At 43.4% G+C, this 13,266-nt stretch overlaps 1 protein-coding gene across 1 annotated transcript in view; it reads left to right on the forward strand.

Annotated features, from left to right (window-relative positions):
- CRY1 (cryptochrome circadian regulator 1) overlaps positions 1–13,259 on the forward strand; it is a 35,152-nt gene extending 21,893 nt beyond the window's left edge. The window contains exons 5-14 of the mRNA XM_083181651.1: positions 1,588–1,676; positions 2,806–2,946; positions 3,672–3,983; positions 5,395–5,546; positions 6,994–7,196; positions 7,486–7,587; positions 8,898–8,981; positions 9,681–9,749; positions 10,792–10,899; positions 11,624–13,259. Coding sequence (XP_083037777.1) covers positions 1,588–1,676; positions 2,806–2,946; positions 3,672–3,983; positions 5,395–5,546; positions 6,994–7,196; positions 7,486–7,587; positions 8,898–8,981; positions 9,681–9,749; positions 10,792–10,895 — 1,256 coding nt within the window. The 3' untranslated portion in view covers positions 10,896–10,899; positions 11,624–13,259. The remainder of the gene's footprint in view (positions 1–1,587; positions 1,677–2,805; positions 2,947–3,671; positions 3,984–5,394; positions 5,547–6,993; positions 7,197–7,485; positions 7,588–8,897; positions 8,982–9,680; positions 9,750–10,791; positions 10,900–11,623) is intronic.
- Positions 13,260–13,266: the final 7 nt, after the last annotated feature.

Raw genomic sequence — 13,266 nt, forward strand, 5'->3', positions numbered from 1 at the left:
TTATCTAACTTGTGGCAATGTTTTCTACCAAACAAAACGAACCAGGTTTCCTGGGTTCCTATATATTCTAAAATGTGAATATATAATCTTATCTTAACCCTATTCAGGACTGGGAAGTCGGCGTTCTAAGAAAGGCGCAAGTCCTAAATGATTACTTATTTTTCTTCTTAAAGCTGTACTCGCACATAGGCCCTCATTTAATGGCTTGCACATTGAAGTCACCGGCAAGATTTGACAAGTTTGGCCATATTTTTTAAGCGACAATTCAGCCTAACCTGCTAGAATCACACTCATGCCTTCAGATAGTAGGCCGCTGAATAAGGCCCATAGTGATTTCCCATGGCGCTATTCTCCGATGACCAGTGGCGGATCCAGGGGAGGGGCTGCAGGACAGTTCAAAATTCAAATAGTGGAGCCACACCCACTGCCAGTGAGTCAGTGTGGAATTGCAGTTGCTGTACCTCCCCTATCCAAATTTTAAACTGCTCTACAGACCCAGGCTGGGTTTATCTTGTGGCCTTCTGTAATGTGTAAACTGGAGACCAACTGGATGCCAGTTGGCTCACATCTACTCTGCAGCCATATTTTAAGGTAGCAAGCTTCAATGTTTGGCTACATTGATGATAGTGCAGCTTTAAGCAATGGTAGATGCCTTTTGGTTTTTGACCTTTAGGTGATACTAATATGTTGTGCATTGTTTACTACAGCTTTTGCTAAGTATATTATTCTATTTTTTTAGCTTCCATTTAGACTCTACTTGTTTTTACATTCTCAAGCCTGAAGTTTTTTTGTTTATGCCATTGAATATGTTACTAAAGTATTCTTTACATACAGTATAACTGAACCCAGAGAATGTAGAGCGTGTCCTATACAGGGACAAAAAAGATGCTTAAGCAATACGGCCTTATCCACCTACCTATCTCAATGCACAGGACCAGGCCTGGTCAACCTATGGCTCCCCAGCTGCTAAGAAACTACACATCCCAGTAGGCTTTGCCACAGTTTTAACATTCCCTAACAGCAAAAGCAAGGCATGCTGGGACTTGTGGTTTCACCACAGCTCGATAGCCACAGGATGTCAAGGCCTGCACAAGAAGCAGCCAATCAGGTATTTAGTAAAAGTAACAGTAGGACATGCACGAGCTAAAGGTGTATTCCAAAAGGTGGATGGATACTTTTATGTCTTTTGGAAGGATATTCTGTTCCTTTTGAAGGGCAGGGAATACGGTGTTACTGTAAAGTCCTGAATAGGGTTAAACTTCATGTTTTGGGCATGTGTGTTTTGTCTGTCCTGTTTTTTTTTTTCACACTATTTTTTTAGTGCTAAATAAAAAATAATCTAAAAATAGAGCATATAAAACATTTTTGCTCTAAAATTCTAACCTTTTCGTGCCAGGAGTCAGATTTTGTCGGTTCGTGTCCCTTTGCCGGAAATGGAGCCACCACGGCTGCTAGCCCCAAGGAGTTAACGTGTTGAATCTAACTGTTCTTGCTTTTGCCAAAAGAATGCACCATGATTTCATGTTTTGTGTCCTCTACAAGTGGGGGAGGAAGTCCTAAAGTGTTGTTTTTATAATTATGCATCAGGTTTTGACACAGAGGGATTGCCTTCTGCCGTGTGGCCCGGAGGAGAGACTGAAGCACTGACTCGCTTAGAAAGGCACTTGGAGAGAAAGGTAAACTGACCATACAGGGCAAATCATAAAGGATTCTGGGACTCTAGTTGTGTCCCATTAGCATCTTCCTGTTACGCATTACAGTATATCCCATATGTGTATATGGTGACTTGGTAGCTATATATATATATATAAACAAATACATATAGGGTAACTTTGTGATTATTTAATGGGCGGGGAGTAATATGAACCCTAATAGACCATATACATATAGCAGGTTATTCTGGTTTATTCACTCAAATGTGAATTTGCATCCTTGCGAGTCAATCAGATCCGGCCTTGCGAATGGTGGTACGCCAGCCCATCATTCGCAAGTCGCGTACGATCGCATTGGCTACGAATGGATGTTTTACATAAACATCCATTTGTAGCCTGCGGGGGAACATCCACGTCATTCGATGGTCTATGATCGTCAAATGATGTGGAACGTGCATACATATCTAAAGTTGCTCAGAGCACATTCGTGTGCACATTCTGGTGACAGTTTGGGGGGCAAAAAAATGAAAAGTTAATGTTGTGCATTATGCGCTAACAATTTGCTTTATGCTGTGTACACACGGGGTAATATGATTGCTGGGGATATATTGCTAGCAATATATCCCCAGCAATCATATTGCTCAGTGTCTCCTTTTCATCAGCGATGAAAAGGAGACACTGCTACGGGGCGGAGGGGGAGCGCAGCAGCAGCAGACGCTGCTGCTGTCACTTTGATGGGAGGAGGGAGGGAGCAGCGGCACGGGGCTGGGGAGATCAACGCTGATCTCCCCGGCGCTGACCTCCCGGCACAGCGATCACGGGGAAAGCCGCTGGTCGCAGGAGCATGCTCCTGCGACCATTAGGCAGTGCACACGGGAGCGCGCAGCTGGCGATTTATCGCCAGCTGCTCTCCAAATCACTGGCAATATGGTCGCTCAGCGACCATATTCCCAACGATTTTACATGAAATTGCACCCGTGCGTACTCACCTTTAGGGTGATACATTATAAATAGGGTTAATATGACTTTTTTATAATTTTTTATCTAGTACAAATTGTTTTTTGTTTTTTTGTTAAATACTCTTCTTCTTTTTCTTAATTATATACGTCAAAACAATCGCAAACTAACCAATACTGGTTTTATTTTTTATTAGGCGTGGGTGGCAAACTTTGAAAGGCCGCGCATGAATGCCAATTCCCTTCTTGCAAGCACCACAGGGCTCAGCCCTTACCTTCGGTTCGGTTGTCTCTCCTGCCGCCTCTTCTACTTCAAATTAACAGATCTGTACAAAAAGGTAAGCGGAATAAAGACTTTTTACTTTCCAGTAGTCACTACCAAAGCGGACATGTTGACAGTTACCCATCAATCGTGCTGCCCCAAATAAAGCCTTACTGCGGTGTAAATCTATCACAAACCATCTGTCCTGAGACGTTCATTCGTTACAAGCTGCCATTTTATATCTGCCCAGAAGATTGCGAAAGTTTTACGCAAAAGTTTAAAAAAATAAAATAAATAAAACTAGGCTTGTTTTTTATGACACTGCAAATGAAAAGGGCAAATATTTATTTTCTGTCCATACGTACCAGCTCATCACAGTAAAAGATCAAGAGCAATATGTCTTTATCGGTCATGTGCAGGCGGTGTGAAAAGTTGTGCGAGTGCGCCCACTTTTTTTTAAAGCGGCAATCATTTACAAGGCAAAGCCGACTTGGATTTGCCTTGTAAACAGTTGCCGCTTTAAGAAAATCTGCCATACTCGCAGAACTTTCCACACAGCCTGCACATTGCAGATAATTACATATTCTGCCTGATTCTGGTTCACTCACAAAAGCCCATTTTTCTCTCTAATGGACAAAACCATGTGCACTGCAGGTGGGGCAGATGTAACGTGCATAAAGAGTTAGATTTGGGTGTTATTTTGTTTCTGTGCAGGGTGAATACTGGCTGCTTTTAAGTGAATGTTACATGTTTTTTGATATTCTTTTCTTTCTCCCTTACTTCATTTCAAATGTAATCTAGGTAAAGAAAAACAGCTCGCCTCCGCTTTCTCTCTACGGCCAGCTCCTCTGGCGGGAGTTCTTTTACACCGCAGCCACAAACAACCCCCGCTTTGACAAAATGGAGGGCAATCCCATATGCGTTCAGATTCCCTGGGATCGGAACCCAGAGGCGCTAGCGAAGTGGGCGGAGGGACGAACAGGCTTCCCATGGATTGATGCAATTATGACACAGTTACGGCAGGAAGGGTGGATCCATCACCTAGCACGGCATGCTGTGGCCTGCTTTCTCACAAGAGGGGACCTCTGGATAAGTTGGGAAGAAGGAATGAAGGTGGGCTCATCCTTTCAAATCATATCCATGTAGTTTAACAAGAGGGTTTCACGTGTCTGCACTGGTGGTTCGTGTGTGGGAACTTGTTTTTTTAACCATCCACTGAGAGATTGTTGTCTGAGCTGAGTGCAGTGCTTATGCTGGATCGCCGTAGATGTAGTTCTAATTATCGGAGGTAGCTTCTGAGAGGACAATGGTCATTTTAGTTGAGCGGGTATTAGCGTTTAGCATTCATACACGGTTTGTTGTATAGATAGTTATTCTGGAAAATCCACATATACACAACAGACATCAGATTTCTGCCTTTCTACTAATACGTGGAAGAACTGACCTGCAGGTAACCCAGATATGTACTGATAATCTTGTCGTGACCTCAGACTCTGCATTATCCAGCACAGCAGGGCTGCAGCAACCTAGAAAACCAGAGAGAATGTTTGTATTAGGAGAATAGAATACTTGTGCCCAATGTAACCGGCTTTTGGAATTTGACAGCCTATTCAGAAATTTAGTGGGTCAACCGTGACGCCTGATTTTCCCTGTTTGCAGTTAAGCCCTTTTATCCGGTGATGCATTCCAGCCGTGGCCGAATAATATAGCGGTTATTCCAAATGAGAAAAGATGGTGTCCATTCTTCTAATAATATAAGGCAGGAAGTCAGAGTATGGGGAACTTAAATGATTATTTTAGAACCTTGGTTATTGAAGCGTAAAGGTGACCATACACTAGGGTGATTCATTGACGATTTGGTCACTTTTCATCAGGTTCCGGCACGATATCGGATGAAAAGTGTCAAAACTGCACGTGTTTGTCATTAGGTCCCATCTGAGGCACAGTCCTGTGAGCATCGCATAGAAACCTAAAGATCGCCAGGGCTGCACTGTAGATCTATTGCATCGCCAAGCCTCTGGTAGGCTTGACTGGGATTGTATACAGTGCATCGTATGCAAAAGGACTGCATACTGTATGGTGGATCGTATGCGGTCCTGCTGTCCGGGAGGTTCCCGAGCAATTCAAGGGGGATTGCGGGTGACTTATCCCCTCGGAGAACACGCCTTAGTGTATGGCCACCTTAAGAGACAGTCTGATAGATTATTGTGGACTTTATAGAATTACATAATTAAAAAAAAAACAACATCCTGTAACATGGCAGTTTGGAGTGGATTGGCTAGTACTTTATCTCTCTCCACTGTGACACTCCAAGGCTTAGTACATCTCCCACACGTTTTTTTATTTCAGTTGTCACTGTGGGTCTTTTTGTAATACCTCTTGTGACGTAGTATTGAGCTTAGCCTGTTCTTTCTGCGATCAGTCTGTCAGTCATATGCATGTACCTGCCGTTCTGGAATATATGTTTTTGCATGATTGGCACATTCGAGGGACTAACTCGGGGTGTTCTTCTGTCTCTCGGCAGGTATTCGAAGAGCTTTTACTGGACGCAGATTGGAGTGTAAATGCTGGGAGTTGGATGTGGTTGTCCTGCAGCTCGTTTTTCCAGCAGTTTTTCCATTGTTACTGCCCAGTAGGCTTCGGGAGAAGAACGGATCCCAATGGGGATTACATTCGGTAATGGTTTTTCACTATTTTTGCCCACACCACCACCCCCCCCCCCCCCGCCTTTTTTTTTTTTTTAAATATATATATATATATATATATAGACGTGTCTTTTATCCAGACTACTACACTGAGAGCACAATATAGCACTAATAGATCAATTGTTTGAGACTTGATTTTGCTTTGTCTTTTTTTAATCTGACTCTCCAATAGTAATTGCTGGCGGCTCTTTGTAGTGTATTACAATTAGAGGAGGTAGACGGCACACTGGCCATATATTAGTTCTCTGTCAGATGGAAAAGCTTTGTGCATTTGACAGAATGATCGTTTCCAAAAGAGCATAGTTACAATCAGTTGGAGGCATTGTACATCTGCATTCATGTTACTGTTGAAATTTGGCATTAACCCCTTGGTGGGTATGCCTGGAAATTTTCCGGGCTCAGCTGCGCTGCCGCAGCGGGCTGTCCTGGAAAATTTCCGGGCATACCACTTTGGATTAGGTGCACGCCAGTGGTGCCTCCAGCAGAGAACCACTGGCACACTACCTTTAGGGGTCACACACACCCTGCCCCTTCTGTCGCCCCCACCTCCTCCGCTCCCCTGCCGCCAGCCAGCCATTCACTATATGCATCAGTGACGTAAGCGGCAGACTCGGGGATGGTCGGCGCGGCTCGGGGGGACTCGGGAGAGTTCAGGCGCCCGAGTCCTCCCGAGCCGCCGCAAAACATCCCCGAGCCTGTTGCCTGTGTGATGACTGACAGGTGGCAGGGGGAAGTGGTAGCAGGGGAGCTCTGGCGTACTAACGCCGGTGATGGGGGGCGGCGGCCTTCTACGATCTGTGGTGGGTTTTGCTGGGGCAGGACAAACCTGCACTGGTAGGTTTGTCCTGCCCCAGCAAAACCCACCACTCAAGGGGTTAATAATGACAAGTGCTGTAATTTTGATGGCAATATCCTAATCTACCTGAGAACCGTTAGGGTCTTGGCATAAGCAATCCAAATAACACTAGAAAAAAATACTAATTGGTAGCCTCACACACTAGGGGTGCTGAATGACTCTCCGACCATCGGCCATTAGTTTGACATCGGAATCCCAATTGTTAAATGTCCGACAGTCTGGAACCCAGCTGACGGGCAATTCTCCCATGTGGGGGGTCCGCAACCCCCATAGAGGGAGACTAGAACCGGAAGGAAGTGCAGCAAGCCGCCGAGCCCACAAGGGGCTTTGTAACGCTCTCCCCCCTGTCGGAGTCTCGGCAGTCAGAATTCCAATGTCGGACTAACGACCGTAGGAATCCTGATTGTGTGAGGGTCACATCACACCCCACACTAGTAGATTGATGGTGAGATATGAATATATACAGGAAGTATTTGCAGGCATGGATATATTTACTAGCCTAAATCTTCATAACATGACACTCATTGTATTGTGTTTTTTTCCCTGTCTTACCTTTACAAAGGCGTTACTTGCCGATTTTGAAAGGTTTCCCACCAAAGTATATCTACGATCCTTGGAATGCTCCGGAGGCAGTGCAGAAACTTGCAAAATGTATTATTGGGGTAAATTATCCCAAACCGATGGTGAATCATGCCGAAGCCAGCCGTCTGAACATCGAACGGATGAAGCAGATCTACCAGCAGCTCTCCCGATACAGAGGACTTGGTAGGTTGGATACTGTGTCTTCTGTTTCAGCTGCTAGCGTTCCTCTTCCCAAACCCCACCCCCATCCATCAAAAACAGCCCCTCCCACTACCGCCACATATAGCAAATAATTAAATTCAGGTGGCAGCTTTCAGCAGTGGTGGATATCTCTCTCCCTATCGCATAGGCTGGAACTTCTCATTTGTGGTGCATGTGGTGCTATATTGCATATTAGATGGGTTCGTTTGTGTTAAATATCTTATTTATTTATATAGATCTATATATCATTTGTTTTTTGTTTTTTTTACAGGACTGCTTGCATCAGTGCCTTCAAATCCCAATGGGAATGGAAATGGTGGTCTTATGAGTTATTCTTCGGGGGACAACTTACCTGGCTGCAGCAACAATGGAGGTAAATTATCACCTGCTAAAGTTCACATCAGCCATTACGTCATAGTTGCCTAACCTCCTGCATTCTGCAGGAGACTCCCTGAAATAGCAACAATCTCCCTCTCTCCCTCATTCGTCTAGCAATCTCCCTCATTTCACCTAGCCCACATTACACTGTTACATTTTTTGGGGATAAAATAAATAAGAGACAGGTACATTTACATTACAGTATAGTATCTCTTACTAACTGATTTGGGGCTCATCTACATTTGGATATAAATCATTTAAAAAGATTCCTCTCAGATGTAGCAGTACACACCCACGCTTCTAGGTGCCACATTCACAATCTCTTCATGGCCCTTATTCTGGTTGGTGCGGTAATATCCGCGTGCGTTCGTCCCGCCGATGTTTTGTGTCTGCGCATGTGCAGAGGCGTCTCTGCGCATGTGAGAGGGGGGCGTACGGCCAAATCCCGCATGAAATGTCAACACTCCGAACAGGGGGTGGAGAGGGGCGTGAAGGGCTATTTGGGCTCATTACCATATGCATACGCCCCGCGTTTCATGGGCGTTACCATGCAAACGCTGGGCGTACGTATGGTAATGTGGCCGTGACGCACGTGTAGGGGGCGGACATATGACATCGCCGGATGTCAGCTGCCCGCCCAGATCCCTGCTTTTGCACGGAGAAATGTCCGTGTGGTCTGAGGTTGCGGGAGCTGGTGGAGCACTCGGTCCTGCAGTCGATGGTCTGCGACCATCGAATGTTGGGGGAGGTTCCCTGAGATGGAGGAGGCGTATTCCGTGAAAAATACACGTGCGGTCCGTTCGGCCAGCTTCTTACCACATACGGACAGAGTTGGCGATCCGTATGGAAGGCGGGGTTTCGCACGCACGGTCCTGGCCGCACCGATCAGAATAAGGGCCCATATATGGAACTAGACACGCCCTTTGGGTGGAGCATGACACGCCCCCTCAATGGGACACTGTGCAAAATTCTACTACCAACTATAATCTCCCTAAAACTGGTTTTCAAAAGTAGGCAAGTATGCATAACGTCTGTCCACCCCCATTGTCTGTACATGGCAATTAGCATCGATGATGTCACTATTCGCCGCTGTGAAATGGGGCTCCGGCTTGGTGTAATAGTAGTTCTGTAATGGCTTTGTAAAGTCTTAAGATTAGATGACGTAAACGTGTAGCGCAGGAATAATTGGAAATGAAGACCAGGGAATCTGTATAGCAGGCAATATATTTGTTATGTAATGGAATTTTTGCATTGGACATCTGTGACATAGTTTTAGTGTATAACATAATCCTGTTTTCTTTGCAGCATCACAAATGGGGACTAATGAGGGAAACTCGACCAACAATTCAAATAACCAGGGCGAGGCTCCTGGAAACGGAAACATGCAAGGTATTATATTAATCCACATGCCCTATATCAGTACAGTACATCAGTGAGACTTGCAAACTAAAAGGAGCATGTAATGGTGGATAAAAAGTCTAGCTGTACAGCTGCAAACAACAGTATCCAACTGTGGCCCTAATTCAGAGATTTATGCAAGCGGAAGTGGTGTGCCCCATTCTGCACATGTGCAGAAGCCGAGCTGCAGCCAGTTTGGAGTCCAGTGGGTGGGGCTGGGCAGCATTCCAAAAAGGGGGCGTGTCACTCCAGTTTCTGGGAGGTGCCGTGGCTAAGGTCTGCAACTTCCCGTCTGGCCTTGCAGCTCCAAAGCAGCGACCAGGTAATCTGCACAACCTCAGGGTTGGCTGCTGGTATTGCAGATGGTCCAGTGATGCGCCTTACGATGCATGCCTTCTGCGGCATCAGCATACTTTCACTTCACTGTTGCATACAAAGACGAAACAGCAATGAAAGCTGTGTCCATCACTGAACACTGTGCACTATTTGCCTGGGTCAGTTAATGCTCTCCGTACAGAAGCCAGTGTTTAACCCATTGTATAATTGTCCCAAGTAGCACAGTCATGCCACCAAATTCTGTTTTATGAAGTTCCCATGAAATTCATAGTAGTCCCCTGTGCTCCTATATGGAACAGAGCTTATTAACACTGAATCTCTAATTGTAAATTAACAGAATGTCATTTCTCTTAGGCTACTGGCAGGGGAGCAGTATCCTGCATTACAACCATGGAGACGGCCAGCAGTCCTACTTAATACAAGGTAGTTAATGATTTGGTTTTATATTCATTTAAATGTCTTTTAAAGAAACATTAAAGCTATGGTTATATTGCCCAATTCTTGTTTAGTAGCAGCCAGAACTATTGGTCTAAGGACCAGATGTATCCAGCTTCAAAAAGTGATAAAGCACCAGCCAATCAGCTCCTAAGTGCTATGTTACAGGCTGGGTTTGAAAAATGACAGATTGGAGCAGATTGGCTGGTTGTTTAACTGTATCCCTTTTTGAAGCTTGATACATTTGGCCCTAAATGAGCATACAGTACCGTAAACATTTACCTACCACCTCTGAGGCCCCCACATAGGGCAGTATTCAATGCGCCGGCAAGGGGGTTAGTACGGCAAGGATGGCTTTTCCTCGCCAAAAACAAGCCATCCTCGCCATCAAACCCCTTCGCCGTCCCTCGCCGTATTCAATGTTAGGGAGAAGTCCGCGCCTTGAGGATGCCCTTAAATGGCAAGGTTCGCCGCAAATGCAGGGAGTCCCGCTGTTTTAATGGCCACATTTGCTTTCACCTTCCAAAGGGAATCTGCGAGGTGGAAACGGCATGTGAAGTGGAGTGAGTTAAATACTTGGCGGCGAGCTATCGGCACTATTGCCATCATAGCTCGCTGTCAAGGGGGCATTGAATACCCCTCCTTATCTAAGTACAGTACCGTCATGGTCTGCTCCTGTGGCGTTCCATTAGAGCACATCCAATCAGGGGACAGCATGTGCAGTCGTACTTAATCGATCGTACAACATTACAGTACACTTGGTGCAGTGCCATATTCACCGCTTGTTCAGAGAGATTATAGAGAGATTGTGGGGAGTAGGTAAATCTAATAGTAAACGACCACTTTTTATTCTTTTGTATATGAAGGCAATTTGTTACATGGCTACAATCTCCCCATATGTAATTTTCGTGTGTTACTCCTTTAAAAGCTTTGACTAATGCATAATATGGCAACTATGTTTTTTTTTTAAAGAAGATAAGCTTGTGTCCATATGTTTTAAGCAATGTCCTTTATACCCTCCGACCCACAGCAAGGAACACTATGAACTCTGTTGTTTCCTCTGGCAAACGTCACAACCCAGAAGAGGAGACACAAAGTGTTGGACCTAAAGTCCAGCGGCAAAGCAGCCACTAGGCTGGTGAGTGTCCATGATGCTTGTATTCTGTGTCCACTCATGTTATTCCCGCAGTAGTTATAGGCGAGGGGGGGTGGGCGTTATGTGATTGTGGATGTCTTTACAAAAGTAGACCAAAGCATGTGTTTTTGTTTTAGTGGATTTAGATGTAAGTAGTGGATACACATTTCAGCAGAGTATGCTAGAAATATTTTTTAATGAAAGTCTAGCATATCTCTTGTTAAGAGCAAAATGAACAATTACACTGATCAACTCATTTTATTGTCAATCATATTAGAGTGTGTTTGGGGTAACTTTATGGTTCTAATTCTTAATATGGCATTGCTTTTGCTATACTGGTTCTAGTTTTTTAGATAGATGTTTAAAAAAAACAATTGACAACTTAAATTGCTCAACTGTCAACTACCTGCCAGTTGGGTGGCCGTTCAATTTTATATACGGAGGTTAAATATTCTAGAATATTTGTGTTGGCTTTTAATTGAGGGATCCATAATCTAAAGAACCCTAAATTTGTTCAAGTATGCTTTTCAATATTGGCAGCACATGCCGTGATATTATTGGAACTGTGGTTCCCTCACATTGGAGACGGACATTTTGAAGGCTAAGCTTATTCAAGGGGGATACGGCTTAGGAAACAGGTGTCCTCAGTGCAGGCGACCGGTTCAGTTGTTGTTTTTTTGTTTTGTTTTTTCTTCATATTAATCTTTTTTTTTTTTTCTTAATACAGATGCTGTAAATTACAAAGTTACCTGAAGATGATGATGTTCTCTGTACTTTTTATGTAAATATTGCACAAGATAAGAGGACAGCGATTTCTCCAAAAGTGTTACGGACTGTTGTAAGCTAATCAGTCAGAGAACTTAATTTATCGCTGCATTTCTTTTTTTTTTATCTTTTAAATATTTCAGTAAGCTGGGGGGGGGGGGGGGGTTGTAAATATTTTTGTAAGTATATTTGTCTGGATTGCAATGTGTAAATACGGATATCTGAACTAGTAATAGATTATTTTTTTATAATAAACTCTGTATGACAAGAAAAAAAAAATGTTACCCTTTGTTTTTAGCCGTGTTCTGTTTGGGGACTGATTTATTAAATTAATAAATTATCACCTTTTTTTTTTTTTTTTGGTATAATGGCTGCTTGCTTACCTCAGAGCTTGCCATGTTTGAAATCCAGTGCACCAATTGGCCAGGAAATAGCATCATATGAGCTAAAAAGTACTAGAGCAGGCATGTGCAAACTATGGACCTCCAGTTGTTGTGAAACTACAAGTCCCATCATGCCTTCCCACATTTTTGCTATTAGGGAATGCTTAAACTATGGCAAGGCATGCTGGGATGTGTAGTTTCACAACAGCTGGAGGGCCACAGTTTGGACATGCCTGGACTAGAGGCTTAACCAATAGTCCTAAAACTGCAGGGTACTAATTCCTGATAATGTCAGTCATTGCTAGGTGATTGATTGGCTGAATATTATTTCAAGCCACAATCTCCTCCGCCGCGTGCAGACAGCAAGGTACATATTAATTCCTCCATGATATTTACAAAAGATTGCGAAGCAGTTCAAAGAAAATGTGTCCACTTTTCCTTCTATGCTGTTGTTTCCTCTGTTCTACGGTATATTTGGTCTTAAAAAAAAAAAAAAAACATTTTAAAAATTGTCACTGAACTGGGTATAAGTTATAATGCATCAGGCTGGAGTAATAGTTGTTTTGAAAGATGACAGTTTTTTATTTATTTTTATGCATTAAATGTGTATTTAATGAATAAATATGTATAAATGTGTATTTTTATTCATTAAAAAGTACTTTGAAATCTGTGGCGATGTATCAAAATTAGCCTCAAGCCGCACTCGGCATAGCATATTAGCATATTACCATATTCACTTTACCCCAGGAGATTGTTCCTTAATCCTCCACATCATTTATCCAGTACTGTGCCGTTTACAATACAGGTTTATACATCATAAGAAGCCGATTTAGGCTCGGAAAGACCCCCGACAGTTTCATCTAAAGGAATAAAGGGGGAACGTTTCCCAAAAGCGTTCTCATAAATTGTATTATAATATACTCTTACACATATGTGCACACATACTAATATCTTGTATGTGAACGTTATTTTGCAGCTTTGTCATGTACATATTAATACGCTGAATAACTGGAGATGGTATTTGCTCGTAAAGCAGAGATGCTGGTTCTGAAATAACCTTGATACAAAAAATGTTTTTATAAAATATTTTCAAGTTGCTGTCAGGAGAACCTAGACTGCAGCTTCATAATATGTCAATGCAACACTGGGATTATTTGAAGATTAGTATTATACGTTTTTCATCATTTTATTTTTTTTTAACCCTTTGAGTGCCGACATCTCA

The sequence above is a fragment of the Crinia signifera genome, chromosome 4 (assembly GCF_055691185.1).
Source record: "Crinia signifera chromosome 4, ASM5569118v1, whole genome shotgun sequence".
NCBI lineage: Eukaryota > Metazoa > Chordata > Amphibia > Anura > Myobatrachidae > Crinia > Crinia signifera.